General features: G+C 35.0%; 1 protein-coding gene across 1 annotated transcript in view; it reads left to right on the top strand.

The window, feature by feature from the left end:
- CNTLN (centlein) overlaps positions 1-17,754 on the top strand; it is a 207,462-nt gene that overhangs the window by 168,343 nt on the left and 21,365 nt on the right. The window contains exons 19-23 of the mRNA XM_050912620.1: positions 3,414-3,578; positions 6,866-6,963; positions 8,689-8,815; positions 10,446-10,583; positions 10,952-11,137. Of these exons, the coding sequence (XP_050768577.1) occupies positions 3,414-3,578; positions 6,866-6,963; positions 8,689-8,815; positions 10,446-10,583; positions 10,952-11,137 (714 nt within the window). The remainder of the gene's footprint in view (positions 1-3,413; positions 3,579-6,865; positions 6,964-8,688; positions 8,816-10,445; positions 10,584-10,951; positions 11,138-17,754) is intronic.

Here is a 17,754-nt window from a genome sequence, read left to right as displayed (position 1 = left end):
AATAAAATAAGGTTATGTCATTGCTTAAAAAGGGTTTCAAGAATACCTGATTTACATCCTATTTTTATGATTTTGCCTAGGAGTACATTCTATATAATATATTCTGCAAATATAAATGTATGGGATCATGTACAGCAGTGGTAGTGCAGTATCAGCCACCACCAACAGAAATGTCATTTTCATACATGCCAGTTGCAGTAAGAGGGTGACTCTGCTGTAAACTGAGCTAGAAGCTCCTCACAGGATTGTTGTGATGCCGAGGAGCAATAGGCCATTCCAGGAGCTTCCTACATTAATCTATTGGGCCTTCCACATAGCTGTCTTTCTGAGCAGAGGGCTTATGGTAAAAAGCCTTGCTGAGTCACTGGAAGTTTTACATTGACTACATAGAAACTGAGATTTCATCACTTATCCCTTTGTGTACAGCAGAACAGGGTGTCATGGGTATACCAGGAGCAAGGAGATTAAGATAGATGGATGTTAAAATACTGAATCTATAAACATCTGTTAAGCCAAAACACTCTGGAGGAGGTGCAGCAGACAAAGACCGTTACATCGTGGAGGAACAGCGGTAGCCTGCCTTTACCAACATCTGGTCTAGCTGGTGTTTAAGATTCCACCTTTCATCCTGGTGACCTCTTCCCCTGGAGTAAATCCTTTTTACTCTGTCACTCAGGATTTGCGTGCATGGTAGCACACACACAAAAAACCCCCCTCTATCTAAAAAAGAAAACAGAACAAAACACTTGACCTGAAACTTTGTGAGTGGTAAGGGACAGCAGGGTAATGAACTTGCATCTTAATTAAGTAAATGCAGGGAATATCTTTTAGGTATAAATATCTTGCCAGGGCAGGGGGGCTGTTTTTCACATCCTACATAGATTTGTGTAGAATTTTCACATACCCTTTCAATATACTGCAAATAGAAGAATAACACAATAGAATTCTCAACCCTGTAACACCATTTACATTGTCTCCAGAGCTGTTAAGACACAACCTCCTTGAGATCTGTGATTGCAATTGCATGTCTGTCTTGGTCTGCTTTTGCAAGTTGCGGGGTGTTTGTCTTGTACATCATATGCTGCTCTCTCTTCACCCCCATAGTTCTGATGCTGTTTCTGAATTTATGTACATTCATATTTTAAATAATTTTTTTCTGCCTCCTCACTTAAACAAATTCTATAACCAACGTAGCACTGTCCTCTTTGGCACCTGTCCCATGAAAGCCCTTTCTTTTTCAGTATATTTGCTGTCATTTTTGGGAACGTGGCCACTGCAGTCATGGCATTTTAGAGCAGATGCATTTTGGTGGTAGCAGTAGCCTAAGAAACTTCTGAGAGTCATGAGCTATCTTGGACAGATATGGGGACATTTCTAATTTTAATCAGAGATATTGATCTAGCTATGATTTTTTTTTGCTTTTCTTTTTATGAATAATTTATTATAGAGACACTGAATCATGAAATTCTGCATGTAGAAATATTGGCTATACTGGACAAATTAACCTAATATAGCTTTCTATACTATATCTTTCTGTACTACTACTGTTTTTGCTTATTAAAGTAGCCTTCATTTTGTCTTTTACTCAGACTGTATTAATTGTGAGAATAATTTATCAGATTAAGGAATAGCCAATCAGAAAATACATTAACACTATTTATCTCTTGTTCAATAATGACAGCAGACACAGAAGAGAATGAAAAGATTAAACCCTTTACTAAGAACAGTACTTATCTCAGATACATATGTAAACTGCCCATTGGCTTTAATAAATGCACTTAAGTGTGACATACTGTTAAGAGTTTTAACTTTAAATACAGAATGCATTTTCTTGTATCCGTGATACTTTTTTAAGCTAATGCAAAATCTACAAGCATTCTCATGTCATTCATAATGGGAATAAACATGACCATAAGTAGTCTTTCTTTTATTTGGATATATATGTGATCTTCAGATGATCAGCATGGAAGTGAATATGTATATAAACACATGTATATAAAAAGCTTTTTCTAATAATATCAAACAGTATAAAATCTATTTTTAAGTTAAATAATAAAATGCTTGGAAATAGAATGCTATCTTTAACTTTCTCTCACCCATGTTTTTTTGTGTACCAGCATATAATCGGGCACACATTTAGTCATTTCAAGCTGTAGTACCTTCTCCAGTTTCTTATCAGGATTCTTCACAAAGTTTTTTTTTGCACTTTGAGAGATTTCAGAACCATTTTGTATAATTGTTCCTTATATTAAACTACCATATTACAATTTTCTTTGGAATAATAAGATAGTACTGTAGTTACCCTCTTCCGGAGCAGAGCGTTGTTATGCCATTGGTGGCTTTTGGCTGACTACAGATTCGTGAAAGTTAACCACCAGCAAGAGGATTATTTCAGTTCCCCTTTTTGCAGAACAACATTCAATATTATTTAAATTAAAACAAATATTTTATTTAAAAGATTACCTCTATAAGGAGTACTGTGAAATATATTGTTACAAAGATTGAATAAGTCTTGTCAGTTGTCAATCACATGCAAGAAGACTGAGAGTTTGTTTGCATGTTATTTATTTGAACTAAATCCCTAACAAGCCTCGTCTGCTAATTGGACTTAGCATTTATGTTGCTAAATGAGAAGCGTTTTGGCTGCAGTATAGGGTGGTAAGACCTACCCAGTGGAATAAACAACTAACATCTGTTATCCTGTCCTGCTCCAGCTTGGCTTTTACCACTTAAGTACCTCAGCCCTAGAGTCAAGGTTATGGAATATGTGGTTCTCTGGCTATGGTGCATATATGTGAAAGGGAAGAAATAACACAACATGAGTAAAGACCAGCCAACCAGAAGATATTTAGTGCAGCTGGTCCACTTTGCTTTAACCTCTACAAGCCCTACAAATATCAAAACAAAAGCCAAGAGAAGGGTGTGTGTTTTATAGCAGTTGTCAACACAGCAATTGAGCTTACACTGGTCACCGTTAAAACAGATTTGACATTTAACCACCTTTAATATGCATTGGTGTCTGAGACACCTTGGTATTTCTTCATGCTCTGTGTAGAAATAATTGCTGAATCCCAGAGAGGCTCTAGGTAAACAGGTTTCAACAGTAACTACTGTTACAATTTTGTATGATAATTTTTGCCTGTCATGGTAAAAATAGCAATGTGTACAGTCACAATTGAATTAGCTTGCCTTCTAAAAAAATTGCTTGTTTTTAATGTTAGCTGACTTCTCCTTCCTGCCGGATTTGATCTTTGCATGGGCTAGAGAATTCGACCAACAGCTATGCAGTGTAATTACAGATAATATATACTGTTTCATTCTTCTTGAATTCTGAACCAGAGAAGCATCTCATATGATCAAGCAGAAATATTTTTAGGATGCAATTGTGACTGTTTCTTCTGTTTGTAAAACAGATGTTGACCTCCAACCTGGCCAAGTGGCAACAGGAGAAGGAAGATTTACAAGGAAAATTGAAGTTCAGAGAACATCTGTCTCAAACTGCTGGCAAGAGTGAAGCCACACCAGCTCCTTCAAAGAACATTGATTTAGAGATGAAACAGCTGCAGTGCAAACTGAAGGTGACAGAACAGATTATCTAGTGCTGAGGATAATTCCTATGAACAGTATTTCATAACTGGGTCAAGCAGATATATGTGTACTCACATATGCATATCATTTTTATATCTTAGCCAATGATTAGCAACTTAGGTGTTAGATAACCTTTGATGTTAAGTAGAAATGTAGTCATAAGCAGGAGAATTAATTACAATTAAAACAATTTTTGCAGATCAAATAGGCCAGACAGGGAGGCTTGCTGGGTTTTCACACAATGATTAAATATATCTTGTTGGAAAGTGCTGTGGAATTACTTCAATGAGAATTGTGTTGATTCCTTGCTTCCTTTAAGAAGGAGGTAAGCAATAGCTCTCTGTGAAAGAGAAGCAAAGAATTGAGCTGATGGGGCAGCTCATGTAATGTAACAGTGTTAGGTTACCTATATGTCACTACTGTTCTTGTTTTCAAAGAGACATAATTCTTTTTGTATTTGTATTTTTGTAGATTAGCTGGTAGGAAGATACTAACTTGTTGATGATTTCGTTTTTCAGTCTCCAGTGATTCTGTTACATGTGGATGATGGACTGTGTTGATCTGAGAGCTTTCTCAGCAGGTGGCCTGGTTCAAACATATTAATTCTTCCTCTCTTCTCACTGGAGGAAATATATGTGCAACAGAATGTCTTAAAGTTGTTTTTTTCCATCATTTTGTGTTTAATATTTGAGGAAAGAGAAAAGGTCAAAATGGTACAGCTTCTTGCTGCTAGAAGAAACGGCATACTAGCAAGCCGGCTGCCAAAGGATCAGCTAGAAGAAAAGGCCATATTACATGAGCAATATAGCTGGCTCTGGCTCTTGAGTGCTGGATTAGCTGTGCTAGTGCATGAGATGTGGGTAGTGCTCACACCTCGTAGCTGTTGGTGGTAATCATGGTATTACAGATCTTGCCTGTAGCACACTGGATGCGTAACGTCTAAATTCAGGGATTAGTAAAGGTAGGTCACATTGATAAAGAGATGAGGGCAGCAGGGAGTAGCCATGAAAAGGCACATAATTTGATCTACTTTAATTATGAGAATGAGATCTTGAAACCATACACACTGACTTCTTGAGTGTTGCTTTTAGATTTGGGTTTGACTAATCTGCTTCTGTTGCTGATGAGTGGTAATTTCTGTTAATTAGGGTTGTTCCTTTTAGATGAGTGTCCTCATTATCCAGAAACCTAGTAGTCAATTGCTCTATGAACGTAAGAAAAATAAAAAATTAGGATTTTTTTTTTTTAAATAAGAGTAATGCTCATGCTAGAAGCCTACTTTATTTGTCTGCTATATGTGAACTGCAAAATATATGGCTGAAAAATCAAAGTTCTTTTTCTTTCTGCAGCAGGGGAAACATTTAGCAAGCATATACAAATCTGATGTCAAAAATACTAACATGACTTTTAATTCCTTCTTAAAGATGTATTACATTCTTAATGTAAAAAATAAACAATGTATGCAAAACTACATTTAGAATAAACATAGTCTGTGACCCCAAATCCAGATTAGTAGAGTAAATTCACTGGTTGCTGAATTAGGTGAGAGTTTTGACTATAAGGGCCTCAAAAGCTACTTAAATCAAGTTACTGAAATTCTTAGCCTTATTCTGACCTAATAATTTTTCAAAAATTTAAGTCATGCAAATCATTTTTAGCAGAAGAAATTGTCAACAGTTGTCAACTATTGTTCCAGGCTATCTAGCATACTTAAAAAGGAGATACAAAGTTATGCTCCTGAATGTCTGAATGTGGAAGCAGCAGGCTTTCGTTATAGCTCAAAATCTCAAAGTACCTGGTTTTGTTAATTTTTTTTCTCAGAGCTATCTTTGCAGTGTTTGTTTATGTTGTATGTAATGACTCCTTGTATCTTTGCCAATAGGAAAAAATGTGTTAAGTATGGGTGGTGAGTTTGAAAGCAAAATACCATAAGCATATGTCTTTGCCTCTGAGCATGTGCAGAGGCCCACCTAAGTATTCAAGTTCATATCTGGTGTGTAAACCATGTAACTGGGTGCTGTGCTTCACACTAATGAAGCTCAAGCTCAACAAACAGGTCTCAGGAAACTCAGGAATATTCTGCTAGCATACATCATTTTAACAATTTTCTGGTTGTACCTCACATAATAATAATAGTAAATAGACTAGACAAGTTATTAAGAACTATATTTTACATCTAACTATGCACACAAGAATATATACTCCCCTTGAGGTGCACAGAGTTATGTACAATACTCCCATTAATGTTAATAGGTGTTACAAGTCTGCACTGAGCAGAGTAATTCTCCTGAAGTATCTTTGTTTACAGCATGTCTGATCTGTTCACATATTGTTTATACATAATGAATAAAAAGCTTCAGTACAGTGGCTGAACCTGCATGCATATATGCACACATATATGCTGTGCGTACGCTTAACATGTGTGTATCTTTTGGCAACACCTTTTGGACTTATGAAATCTGTTCATGCAATATGTTTTAGCAGCCATTTTCAGCAGTGGCATTCAATGCCTATGCTCAGATTGCTAAGATGGCTACTTAGTTAAATTTCATATTTTTATTTCTGTAGAGTGATTCCGTTGCTCTGTATTTAAATCTTGGGTAGATGATCTGTGAGTTTGCATGGAGGAACTGAGGCTTTTTTTACTTCCTGCTATATACAATGATATTCTCCTTCACTGGAATTACACATGCCTGAAAGTTAGGATCATACCTTGTTGTTACTGAAATGTAGGATTTGTGTTAGTATGGCCAAATGGAAATGTCTTTGTCTTGTGCTTTGAGGGGACACAAAACCAACTGCTCTTGTAGATTGTCTTGTATTTCTAAATGCACAAGATGAAAGAGATTATTGGATATTATTGCTCTATAGATGTAGGCCCCTTGTGCTGTAGAACTATACCATTCAAGGATGAGGTTCAAATGAAGACCCAATTTTATTTTGCTTCTTCTCTATTACCTTTTCAGCTGAACATGCTATGCAAGAGAAAATGTGGTCCTGATAGGTGCACTGGGCTTGCAGGTGTCCTGGGGAACTTCTATTGATCATACATTATTAGAGCAATGGAAAAGTACTGATTTTTGTCATATTTTCCAAGGAATGTACTTTTGCTTAAGTGTTGCTAGAAAGTAAGAATGCTCCTTTTGTACCAATTTATTTCTAAGAACATCCATAAAATACGTGGAAGTTTAAACATTCCATTATTTCAAATGAATTTACTGTTGACTGTGATAATATTCAGTCTGCCTTATTTATATTTTAATATTTTTCAATATAGCATTCGAATAATGAAATCACTAAGCAATTGACCACCATTAAGTCACTCAAAAGCGAAGTCCAGGAAAAAGAAGAACGGATTCGCGACCTACAAGCGAAGTATGTTCACTCTTCTATCCATTGTGTTTGGTGCCACCCAGTGGCAGCTGTGTAATTGTTACAACATTAACCATTCTTAAATAGATTTTTTAAGAGAATGTTTTATTCTTCTTTTTATTGCAGTCTTGCAGACTGTTACAAGTTTTTTTTAGAAACTGGAGCAGCACATGCTAGAATTGCGTTTTGTTTAAACTGATGAGTGATTAGCTAGCTACAGTATCTGTATTGCAATAAGAATACCTTAAATCAAAACTCAGACTCTAGAGTAGACTATTTTATCCTTGATGTAAGTCTAAATGAATTCCTCAGCACTTTTAAGCACAGTCTTTCAAATACAGTAATTCTTTGCCTAGGGGCTAAGAGACATGTCAAGGTTCAGATGCTTAAATGAGATTAAATATCCAGTCTTACATTCATAAAAAGTTCAAAAGGACAGTTGTATTTGTTTGTGTTTGAATTGATTAAGGTTTTCTACTTATTTTGAAATTCACATGTATTGTTGTGAAGTATGCAACTGAGATTTTTATACTACCTACTTTACCTGATATAATACAGTTCTTCAATTATATTACTATATAAACATAAGCTATTAGTATATCTGTGAATTTCTTGCCTGTCCCAGAGTTTAAGTCCTCTAACCATTCTAGGTTTTTTTTATTTGTAGAAAGAATGCAGCTTACTTATCTGAAATTAGTTCATTTCAAACATAGAGAGCTCTTAACATTGTTAATTGTGTACATTGTGTATTTTCTGTTTCAAAGTGAAACTGAATTTTTCCACCATAAATTTAAAATAGAGTTACTGGTTATCATGCTTCCTTTATAAAATAGATACTGTTTTCCACAACTGTAAGATATAATCACCAAAATAACATTAATAGTATAAATGTGAAATAGATGGAAGACATTTTAAGATGCACTGTTTCCCTGGTTTTTTTAATATGTTATTGACATGGTATCAACAATGTTTTATTCCTGAACATATTACCATCATTCATTTTGCTTTCCTTAAAAAAAATAAATACAGAAGTCTAAACATATTCAGGTGTTTCTTATCTTTCTATTTAAAATATTAATTTGTGTCATAACAATGGAGGCATTGTATAAGGCATAATTTTCTCATTGAACAGAGATTACCTTGTAGTACATCAGTTTCTTTTTTTGAGAAGTTTCTGAAAAATGCTGATGTTATTTCTAGGTTTTGCAGTTTTTAAGAATTATTATCTTATCTCACATATTATAGGGCTAGAGATTTTTCATGTATTTCTGTGTATTACTCAGTTGGATGAAAGACTTCCCCCTTTCACTTTCTTTTGAAAATAATTTTGTACAAAATAGTGCTTGAATGATACCTGCTTGAGACATCAAAGAAATTTAATTAATTAAATTTTGTGTTCAACAGGTTTTTTACCTTTTTTGATAATAGCTTAAAAAGAATTATTATGATTTCAGATCAGACAAGTTAGAGCATAAACCACAGCTGAAAGAAAATCAAATAAATTGCATATTTAGAAATAAGTGTGTTTAATAAGAGACTTGAAACTGGTTTTAATGGTTGGGAATAGGGTAAATTGCAATAATTGCATCAGCTTTTATTTAAAAAAATATTCTAAAGCTACAGGAATAATAGTTTGTCTACTGCATTTGTACTTTTTAGTTGTTTAAAATAGTTGCTATTAACAATATTTTCTAGCAGTGACGTGCAGTGTGACTTCTTCCCTTCTAGGATTTCTCGATTGGAGAGGGACCTTAATATGAAAAGACATTTGATAGAAGACTTAAGGTCTCGTCTAAAAGCAAATCAAGAAAATGAGAAAACCTCTAATGAAACATTAGAAAGTCTTGAGAGAAAGGTACTTCTTTCTTGCTATTGATAGTTTTAGGAAGAGCAAAAGCTGGTGGATTTACAGAAGTTATTTCAACATGCTATACATACTAAATCAATATATTGCTTTAAGCAAACAACATACAGTTAATTTAAGGGTGTAATTCCCTCCACTATAATTTCTATGAAATCAGTATATGGTGATAGCTTGAATGGATACAGCATAATTTAATGTGTGTTCGTAAGAGGTATAATTAAATATTAAAGTATTCATAACACTGAGTTGCAACAATATGCTGTAAGTAGTGAGATTTAGTTTTATGCACTGTAAATTCATAAAATACAGTAAACCTGAAACAAGGGTGATTTTACGTGACATATGCTAATGAAGTCCATGCGCTTCTCCTGGCTGTAGTAGTTAAATGCTTTAATATGTTAATCTGTTTTCTACTGCAATGTTATGAATGATTCACAGTTCTTAGCTTAATGAAATTCTGTCTGTTGTAGGTAGAGCTTAATTTCTATAGCAAATTATTTTCTCCTGCAAAATTCTAGGACAATTTCACTGAAGCTAGGAGAACTTGCATATGTTTTGGCATCTTTCTATATTATCCAACCAATGTATTGCACTTTGGCCATTAATACTAGAAAAAGATTATGACATTTGGTTGTCTGTGAGGTTATGCAGTGTATGACCCCAAAAGAGAAATAAACAATTTACCAATTTGCTTTTGTTTTCCTAGAATGCGGGTACTTGCTGAATATCACAAGCACTATCTCTGCTTGCAGTCATATAGCATTTTCAGCTCTAGAGAGAGCTACTGTCTTACCCTCCATGCCAAAGATAAGGTGTTATTAAGAAATCTGCAGCCAGAGAGTGAGAGCATAAGTAAGCAAGGGAGCTAAAGTATGAAATGAGAGAAATACCTGGTTTTGGGTTTAGATGAAAGATTTAGAATGGAATGATGTATTTTAATGCTGTTCTTTGAGTATTTTAAGCGCTGCATTTCTCAGACTCCGCAGAATCAAATTCCATACATTAATTTGATTATTCCGTGTGGAAAATAAACTTGATAAATTTTACATTATCTTCAGCAGAAGATCAAAAAAAATTCCCTGTTACTCGATATTGTCAGGAAAACTTTGTGATTAAGACTGTTAGGAGAGCTGAATGATTTTCTAGGAGCATTGGTCTATTTCATTTTACCCCAAATCAGTGTTTGCATTGTATGGCAAATGATAATAATTATCTAAGAGGCTTTACAGATTATTAACTTGTAGACAGTTATCATTTTCTCAGTTGAGTTTTAATTAATGTTTTTACCTCTGATGGAAGAAATGAATGAAAGTTGTGGTTTGCTCCCTTTTGCACACACTGTAACAGTAAAAAATATATAAACGAACAGCTCTGCAAATGAAGAGCTTTTCTTTACACTCAATACAAGTCAAAACTTTATGTAACAAGATTGTGTGCAAACTGATCTCTACTGGATCAGCAATAGAGATTTATTAAAGACTGTAATTTCAGAAAAAGGTACTTTAATCAAATTATTTATGTAATACAGGTATGTTTATGCAATATAGGTAAACTTAGTTTTTATTAATTTTTAACTTTTGTATCTTAATAGTCAATTGCTCTTGGCCTTTTATTATTTCAGGTAAAGGCACTGGCTGAAGACTGTTCAAACAAAAAAACTTCCATTGGCTCACTGAAACAAAGACTTAACGTAGCTACAAAAGAGAAATCTCAGTATGAGCAGATGTATCACAAGGCTAAAGATGAGTTGGAGAAAAAGGTATATTAGAATTGTGATGGCTCTACTGTGGAGCTTTTTCATACTTCACTTTCAAATGAAAAGTTGCAATGTCATCAGCTTAGACTTTTTAAATACAGAAAGGAAAAAAAAGCAGAATAATAGTAATGTGTTTCTCTGATTTAATTCAGTCACATCACTGAAATTTAGATGCTGAAACATGGATGTAATGACTGAAAATGAAATTACTTTTTCCCATGAAATCACATTTTATGTGTTGCAAGTAGAATGTTCTGTGATGTTAACCGTTGTGTGGGAGGTTAGTTCATTCGTTCGTTTGTTTGTGGTCTACCATACCTGCCTATCAGCTTTTATCATATCAGTGCTGTTTCTCTGCGGATGTATTTCAGGATCTCAAGCTTACCAATCTAGAGAGCAAAATGATTGAGACTGAATGTGCCATGACTGAACTTGAGACTACTGCATCTCAACAACTACATGGCTTGGCCAAACAGAGCGGACAGGCTTTGGAAACTGTACAGAAGAAGCTGCTGCTCACCAATGACAAAGTAGAAGAGTTCATGACGTTTGTGAAGGTTTGAGTTTTGATTTTCTTTTGAGTGTTCACCTAAATAAAGGTATTCTTGAGTGAAAGCAAAATGTAAAAGATTAAATGAGGCTAATCTTTGGTGCATTCCCTGTTCTGGAACAATCAATTCCTGCACTGGCCTGGTGTCACCTCTGAACTGGTCTCAACAGGGAGAAAGAGTCAGTCGCTCTAGGTCTCTCTCCTAGACTTCTGAAGACTTCCATAATTTTTATTGGTCATCTTTTTGTATATGGCTGCCAGTGTACTTGTTCCCAAGAAAAAGTGCTTAGTTGTATAGTAAATTACTCTGCAGAAAAAAATTTCCCAACACATTTAAGAAAATAATTACTATCTGTTGATTAGTGTGAATTACCTCATTTTCCACATGCATGTGCTTTTTATTGCAGAAATATTAAATAAGGGAGCCTCTATATCGCAAAACTGAAAGCAGTTTTAAAAGCAGTATGTAGAATATTATTTTCTTATTTTGGTTAAATACTTAACAATCTTCTACTATGCATCATGCAGTAATACTGTGTCTGTGGTGGTACACAGATCGCTTCATCATAGTACTTCAGTGTGAAGTTCTACAGAACAGACTAATCTGTGTTTTGTAACTTAATATTTGAAATATAAATACTATTTATTTTTCTGAAATATCCACTATGTAACTATATATCTATCTTGAATTTAGCATATATCTACTGTACACCTACTTTCAGACAAGGTTATATCTTACTAACCCGTGAAACAGATTCACTTCTCTTCTGTTCTTGGATTTCTGTAGAGGTGAGCTGCTTTCAGATATGTGTGAGCAAGTCTGATAGCATCCAAAGTAAAGAGCAGTGGTATTTTGATGCACTGTAAAAAGAAGGCATATGTAGTTATCTCTTCATGAATAACTTTCCACTGTGGATTGAAATTTAGTAATTTAAATACTTGTGCATTTTAGCTTCTTTCTGTCATCATCAGATAACAAGTCACTCTACATGGCAGTTTTCAAACTTGTGGCTTTGGACTGAAACCATCCCGTGTTCAGTTCAGTTGCAAAATTCACATCAACTTCATTATGAAAAAGACCAAACAATGTTGAATGCACTTTAAAATCCTAAATTCAAAGAATTTATAAGCTAAAATATCTAAGGTGAAAATGATGATTGACTTTCATGAAAAAACATGCCTATTATTTTAGAAATGAGTTATTTTGTTTTTTAAGTTTGTGATTAAAATAGAGGCTATCTTCTGTTTGCCTTGTTTTCTAACCCTTGGGAAAGTGGTATAAAACTGATCACTGTGCCCCGTGATTCGAAGTATCTTGCCTATTCTTGAACAAACTTATTTTTCATGCGGGAAAATGTGCTTTCTTCTAATACAGAATGCTTCCTCTAAGAGGAAGAAATGAGTGTTCTTTCCACAGCTGCATGCTTATTTTTGGCTAAGTATGGGAAAGTCTGAATTAATCTAACGTATTATCTATTTTTTTAATGAAGTACTCCTATGTCATTGATGATAGAGAGACACAATTCAGTCTCCATTCAGGCTGCTATGAATTTTGGAATGACTTCATTGAATAAACTGCAGTAGCAATTATAGACAAAGGAGATAAACAAGTGTTTGTACTATCAATACTTTACATACTTCTGTAATGAAAAGTTTGAAAAAATTAGAAAATAAGAAAGTAAAAGATCTCCTGTTCTCAAAAGTAGCTGTAATGAGGAAAATCACCAGTTAGCAACTATTATGATACTTCATTTGTTGTTGAATAAGATGACTGCTTCTCTGTTAGTTACCATGAATATTCATTAGCATTTACATGGTCGTACTGTATGTGAAAAGAATGTTAATATGTAGTTTATAAAAAATAATAATATTTAGCTAATAAAGCTTAATACGTAGTTTCTCCCCTGGATGAAAGAATATGCATGCATATTTCAAGTAACGTTTTTGCTGACTACTGTTCCTCTGCAGAAAGATCTTTTGAAAATAAAGATGCTGTCTATAAGTCAAATATTGATGAACAGGGAGTTCCTCAGTAGACTGCTTTGTTTAGTTAGGTACTAAATATTTATGGAAAAAAAGTTCTCTGAAATCAGATTTTCTTCACAGTATACCACTGTAAAAAATATAGTTGAAAATCCTTGGCATTTCAGTGGAATTTTGTAGTATATCACGTAAATCCTGTTAAAATACCTCTTACGTATCTGATGCTGTAACCTGCATAGGAAGATCGAGGTGGCACAATAACTAGCAGTACTCCTTCCTGCACCAGCTTTTCCTTTGAAGTCTGGTCTGTCTCATTTCTACTCTCTCCTTCCAGGTAGCTGTCAATTTTCCCCTGACCTTCATTCTCACTCAAGTTTCAGTAACTCAAATAACTTTTTCTGTATAGAGATCAAGTTTAATCAAGTTTAAACTGTCTCTAGCTTAACCTATTTAACATGTTTGTATGACCCTATTATCTTTGTCTGCTATGCTGATCACTTCACAAGCCTTACTTGTTTTTCTGAGTGCAAGTGTAATCTTCTCCTCATTAATCAATTGAATGCAGTTACTTTTTCTAGCAGTTCTACGTCTCTCATGACATTATATAGTTCTTTTTTTAACATACAACAATTAAATCATTTCAGCGTTGCTAATTCGTAGCTACAGCTAATAATAGGACAACAGAGGAACTTCAGAGAAGAGAGTGTGGCCCTTTTTGGTTTTAGCAGACACAGTTACTTGCCTTTAGAGTTACTGATAAGTCAGAACCACAGGATCTTGAATCCACTTGGATCAATACACTAAGTTACAAAACATAGGGGAGAGGTTTCTGGTAGAAGTCTGATATACACCACTGGATCAAATTAGAGGATATGATGAATTACTGGTTAAGCACATACTTGTAACGTACAATAAAGCACTGCGTTGCTATGGAGAGCCCAGTTTGGGACACTTACGCAACTAACTAAAATTGCTAGATTGTAAAATCTAGTCGTAGTTTCTAAAAATGATGGAAGAAATAATAACAAACATAAGTTGCTGTATCCAATATGTTGTAAGTCATTATTTGACTTATTTTTGTTGGAGTGTGGTATAGGGATCAGGTGTTATGTCCTAAATTACATTAAGTGGGAACCAACAGGGCACCTCAAACAGATTGATTCAGAGCAGCTCATTTCTCCAAAGCTGTTGTGAGGAAGATATAGGCTAGTAGAAAATATGAATAGAAATTGTGCACTCTAACAGTTTATTAAGTAACCAAAAAACCACAGTTCCACAATTAGAGGGTAGCTCTTTATAAATATCTATTTCAGTTTGATGAGAAAGAGAACACAACATTTAGAAATAAAAAGGCAATATAAAGGAAGTGGAAAATGGATTATAGATAATAACCTGAAAATATGAGCAGCAGCAGAGTATAGAGGATGGAAAAGAGGCTAAAGAAATCAAGAGGACATCTGTGGGTAGCAAGGCCAAGAACAATAGTAAAGGAGCAGTATTTAAAAATGTACTAGTAATAAGATAGCTATTACAGGGTGGATATGACCCATTATTAAATAAAACAACTCTCTAACTGTGTAAAGGTAGAAGTCTTGTATGAATATTTCTGCTTTGTATCTGGAAGGAAGTAGGCTGTGTTACATGAAGACGATGAAACATCCCCAGTCTATTAGTAGCCAATGGAGGATTTTAAACAATTTCTAGAAAGAAGTAGTATTTTTAAATTGAGAACTTTTATAGCTTACAACTTTATAGGGCTGGTTAAGGAATTTTTCTCTTGCTGATCCTCATTTTGAATAAGTATTTGAAGTAAGGGTATCTATACTATAACACTGCCATGTTATAGTCTAAAAGAATGATAATATTGAGTCAATATTCAGAAAAGGCAGTCAGGATAGGTATTTTTAGGCCAGTTAGTCTGACTTAATTTCTGGCTAAAATAATGAAAATATGATATGAAATTCAGTTATTAAAATATTATAGCATAGGAGTATAGTTATACTTCTTAGAATGGCTGTATGGTAAATAAGTTGCATTGAATAAATCTGATTTCTTTTCTGGAAGGCAGTACAAGTCAGTTGATAAAGGTTACTATTTATTTTAATATACTGTTTTTTAAGATGTCTGACCTATCACTGAGACGTTCAGATAAAAAATGTAGGCTATGCCATATCAATAGTATGTTAAATGGATTAAAAATGGCCTGTGTGGTTGATCTGAAAAATAATTCATGAAATTTACAATGTTTCTAGAGTTCTGTAAAGATCAGAGCTAAACTTGATTATTAAACATTTTCACAGAATTAGATATCAAATCCTGAAAAAAATTATCAATGGCATTTATGAAGACTGGTAAATAATGAAAGTAGGGCTGTAAGTATAATGTAAGTTAGGCCCAATAAAACATTTTTATTACAGAAGAACACAAACTACCTGTAAGATGGACCAGGTGGCTCTGAGAGTATTTTAGATGCCTTTTATAAAGCTACATGTTTTCATCCCATCCAGCTTCCATCAGCACCATAAATTCTCTTTGAACCATGCATCCAATTTCTATAGTGTAGCATTGTTCAGTATTTTCTATAACATTTATTGCACTATCGGATCCTGATGTGGATCTTGCCAGTTATGTGCAGCACAGCAACCAGAGCAAAATGTTCTTTGTTGTGTTTGTAGTACCTGTGACAACACATGCAGAAAATGGCCATTGGATAAAGTTTAAAAACTTCTATTAGACTACTTGACTGGATGTCTATCGAAAATAGCATACAGCATACTAGTTTGCTATGAAACTGTCCAAAATCCTGCCTAATTCTGCAGGAATTCTGTTTTCCTGCATTACTGTACTTTCCCCGCCTCCCCCCCCCCCACCCCCCCCAGCTTACCTAGACTTTGACCGAATATTGCTGTTACGGACCCTTGTAAGCTCAAGACTCAGCAGTGTTGTCTGTCCCATTCAACTTCTACATCAGCAAAACTCATTTTTATAAGTTAATCTGCAGTGATGACATATGCCTGAGCATGAAAATATCAGAACTTTTCTGACCTTGAGGAAGATGTTTTAAAGTTTTGATAAGGCACTATATTCAACTGATGGTGGCTGAATGCTTCAAAGTCAGCTGAGGGCATTTCTCACTTCCATAATGCCTCTGTGATTTGGGACTTGTGTGCCCTCCACAGAGGATACCCACTGAAGCACAGTTCACATCTGGTCTGTTCTGGCATTGTTCTTGATAGGTCTCCAGTATAACCATCTGATAGAATTGACTGCCAAAATCAAGACCCATGGCAGTTTACTTGGCAAGCTTAGTGGATCTACCTGGGGATTTAACACTCACTCTCTTAAGACATCTGCCTTCATTTCTGCTACTCAGAGCAGGGCTTAAGCTAGATGCATTTCCCCCTTGCTCTGTTGTTTGACGTACAGCTACATGCAGCCACACGTCAGAGGCCTTATTCCACCTCTGTTTGGCCGAATGATGTTCTGCCAGTTATTTGCCATTCAGTCAGCTTACCTTATATCCCAATATATGTCAGTCTCTCTTACCTTTGTGCAGTTTATCTTGAATCCTGGCATCAATTTTGCCATGGCATATTTTCTCACTGCTATCTTGGGCTGTAGTTTAATATGGAGTTTAAGATAAGTTAACACTTCTGTTTAGAAGTTCCACCTCTGAGTGACCCTCACTGCTCATTTCTGCCCCTATGAAAGAAACTTCCTCCCTCCTCCATTTATGAAATGTCATCATAAGCAATATGGGTCAATTGTGAGTTAGCTCATGAAAATGCAGTTAACCTTTTGAAAACCCAGAGCACCAGCTTTTGTGTACCACAGAGGGTCAGAGCAGGGACAGGTTTACGTGATTGCAGGCTAGAGATGCTGGGACTGCCCTTTAGTGGCAGTACTAATTGAAAATGTGACGTGAAACTTCTTCCTGTTACAAGGAATAAGTCTAATTAACGGCTCACCACTTTCATGTTAAAAATTCCTGTCATTTGGCAAATTGTTGTTATTTAGCATCGTTGTCTTTTTCTCTTGAACTCTTCTGTGTTGGGGAAGATAGAGCATTGCCAGGAAACGTTCTTCTCAGAATGGCCGTATGCAGGTGACATCCTATTTGCTCTTTATCTCAAAATAAATTGGGGGGAAAAAAAAAAAAAGAATTAAAGATAATTAGCAGTTGGGTTGGGAGGCTCAAATATTTGGGAGATATTCTATTGGATTTTATCAGCTCCTTTCCAACACAAGAGCAACACAAGTACACTGCTACTGCCTGTATCTCCAGCTACAAAGTCTGTTCTTTGGATAGAAGTAAATCCTTGCAGAGGACTCTCAGAATTCTTCAGTTATGGTGAGACAGTAAGAAATACTTTTCATAGGATGTTTCCATTGGTGAATGTATTCTCAAACCCTGTGGATTCAGTTTTCTTGGCAGTACTACTGCTCCAACTTCTTCCAGGCCCAGGGTGTGCAGAACATGCTTTTTATATGGGTACCCAGATCAGATGTGGGATGTCATTTGAATGATCATTTGTTTCTTCATCTGAAAATGCTAAGCATAATAGGTAATTGCAAAATTTTATAATTGGCAAAAATGGACTTTTTATTGAAATAGAACTATAGTGTGTTGTGTAGATGAAA

The sequence above is a fragment of the Gymnogyps californianus genome, chromosome Z, assembly GCF_018139145.2.
Source record: "Gymnogyps californianus isolate 813 chromosome Z, ASM1813914v2, whole genome shotgun sequence".
Taxonomy (NCBI): Eukaryota; Metazoa; Chordata; class Aves; order Accipitriformes; family Cathartidae; genus Gymnogyps; species Gymnogyps californianus.
This window is presented reverse-complemented; position numbering and strand designations above follow the sequence as displayed.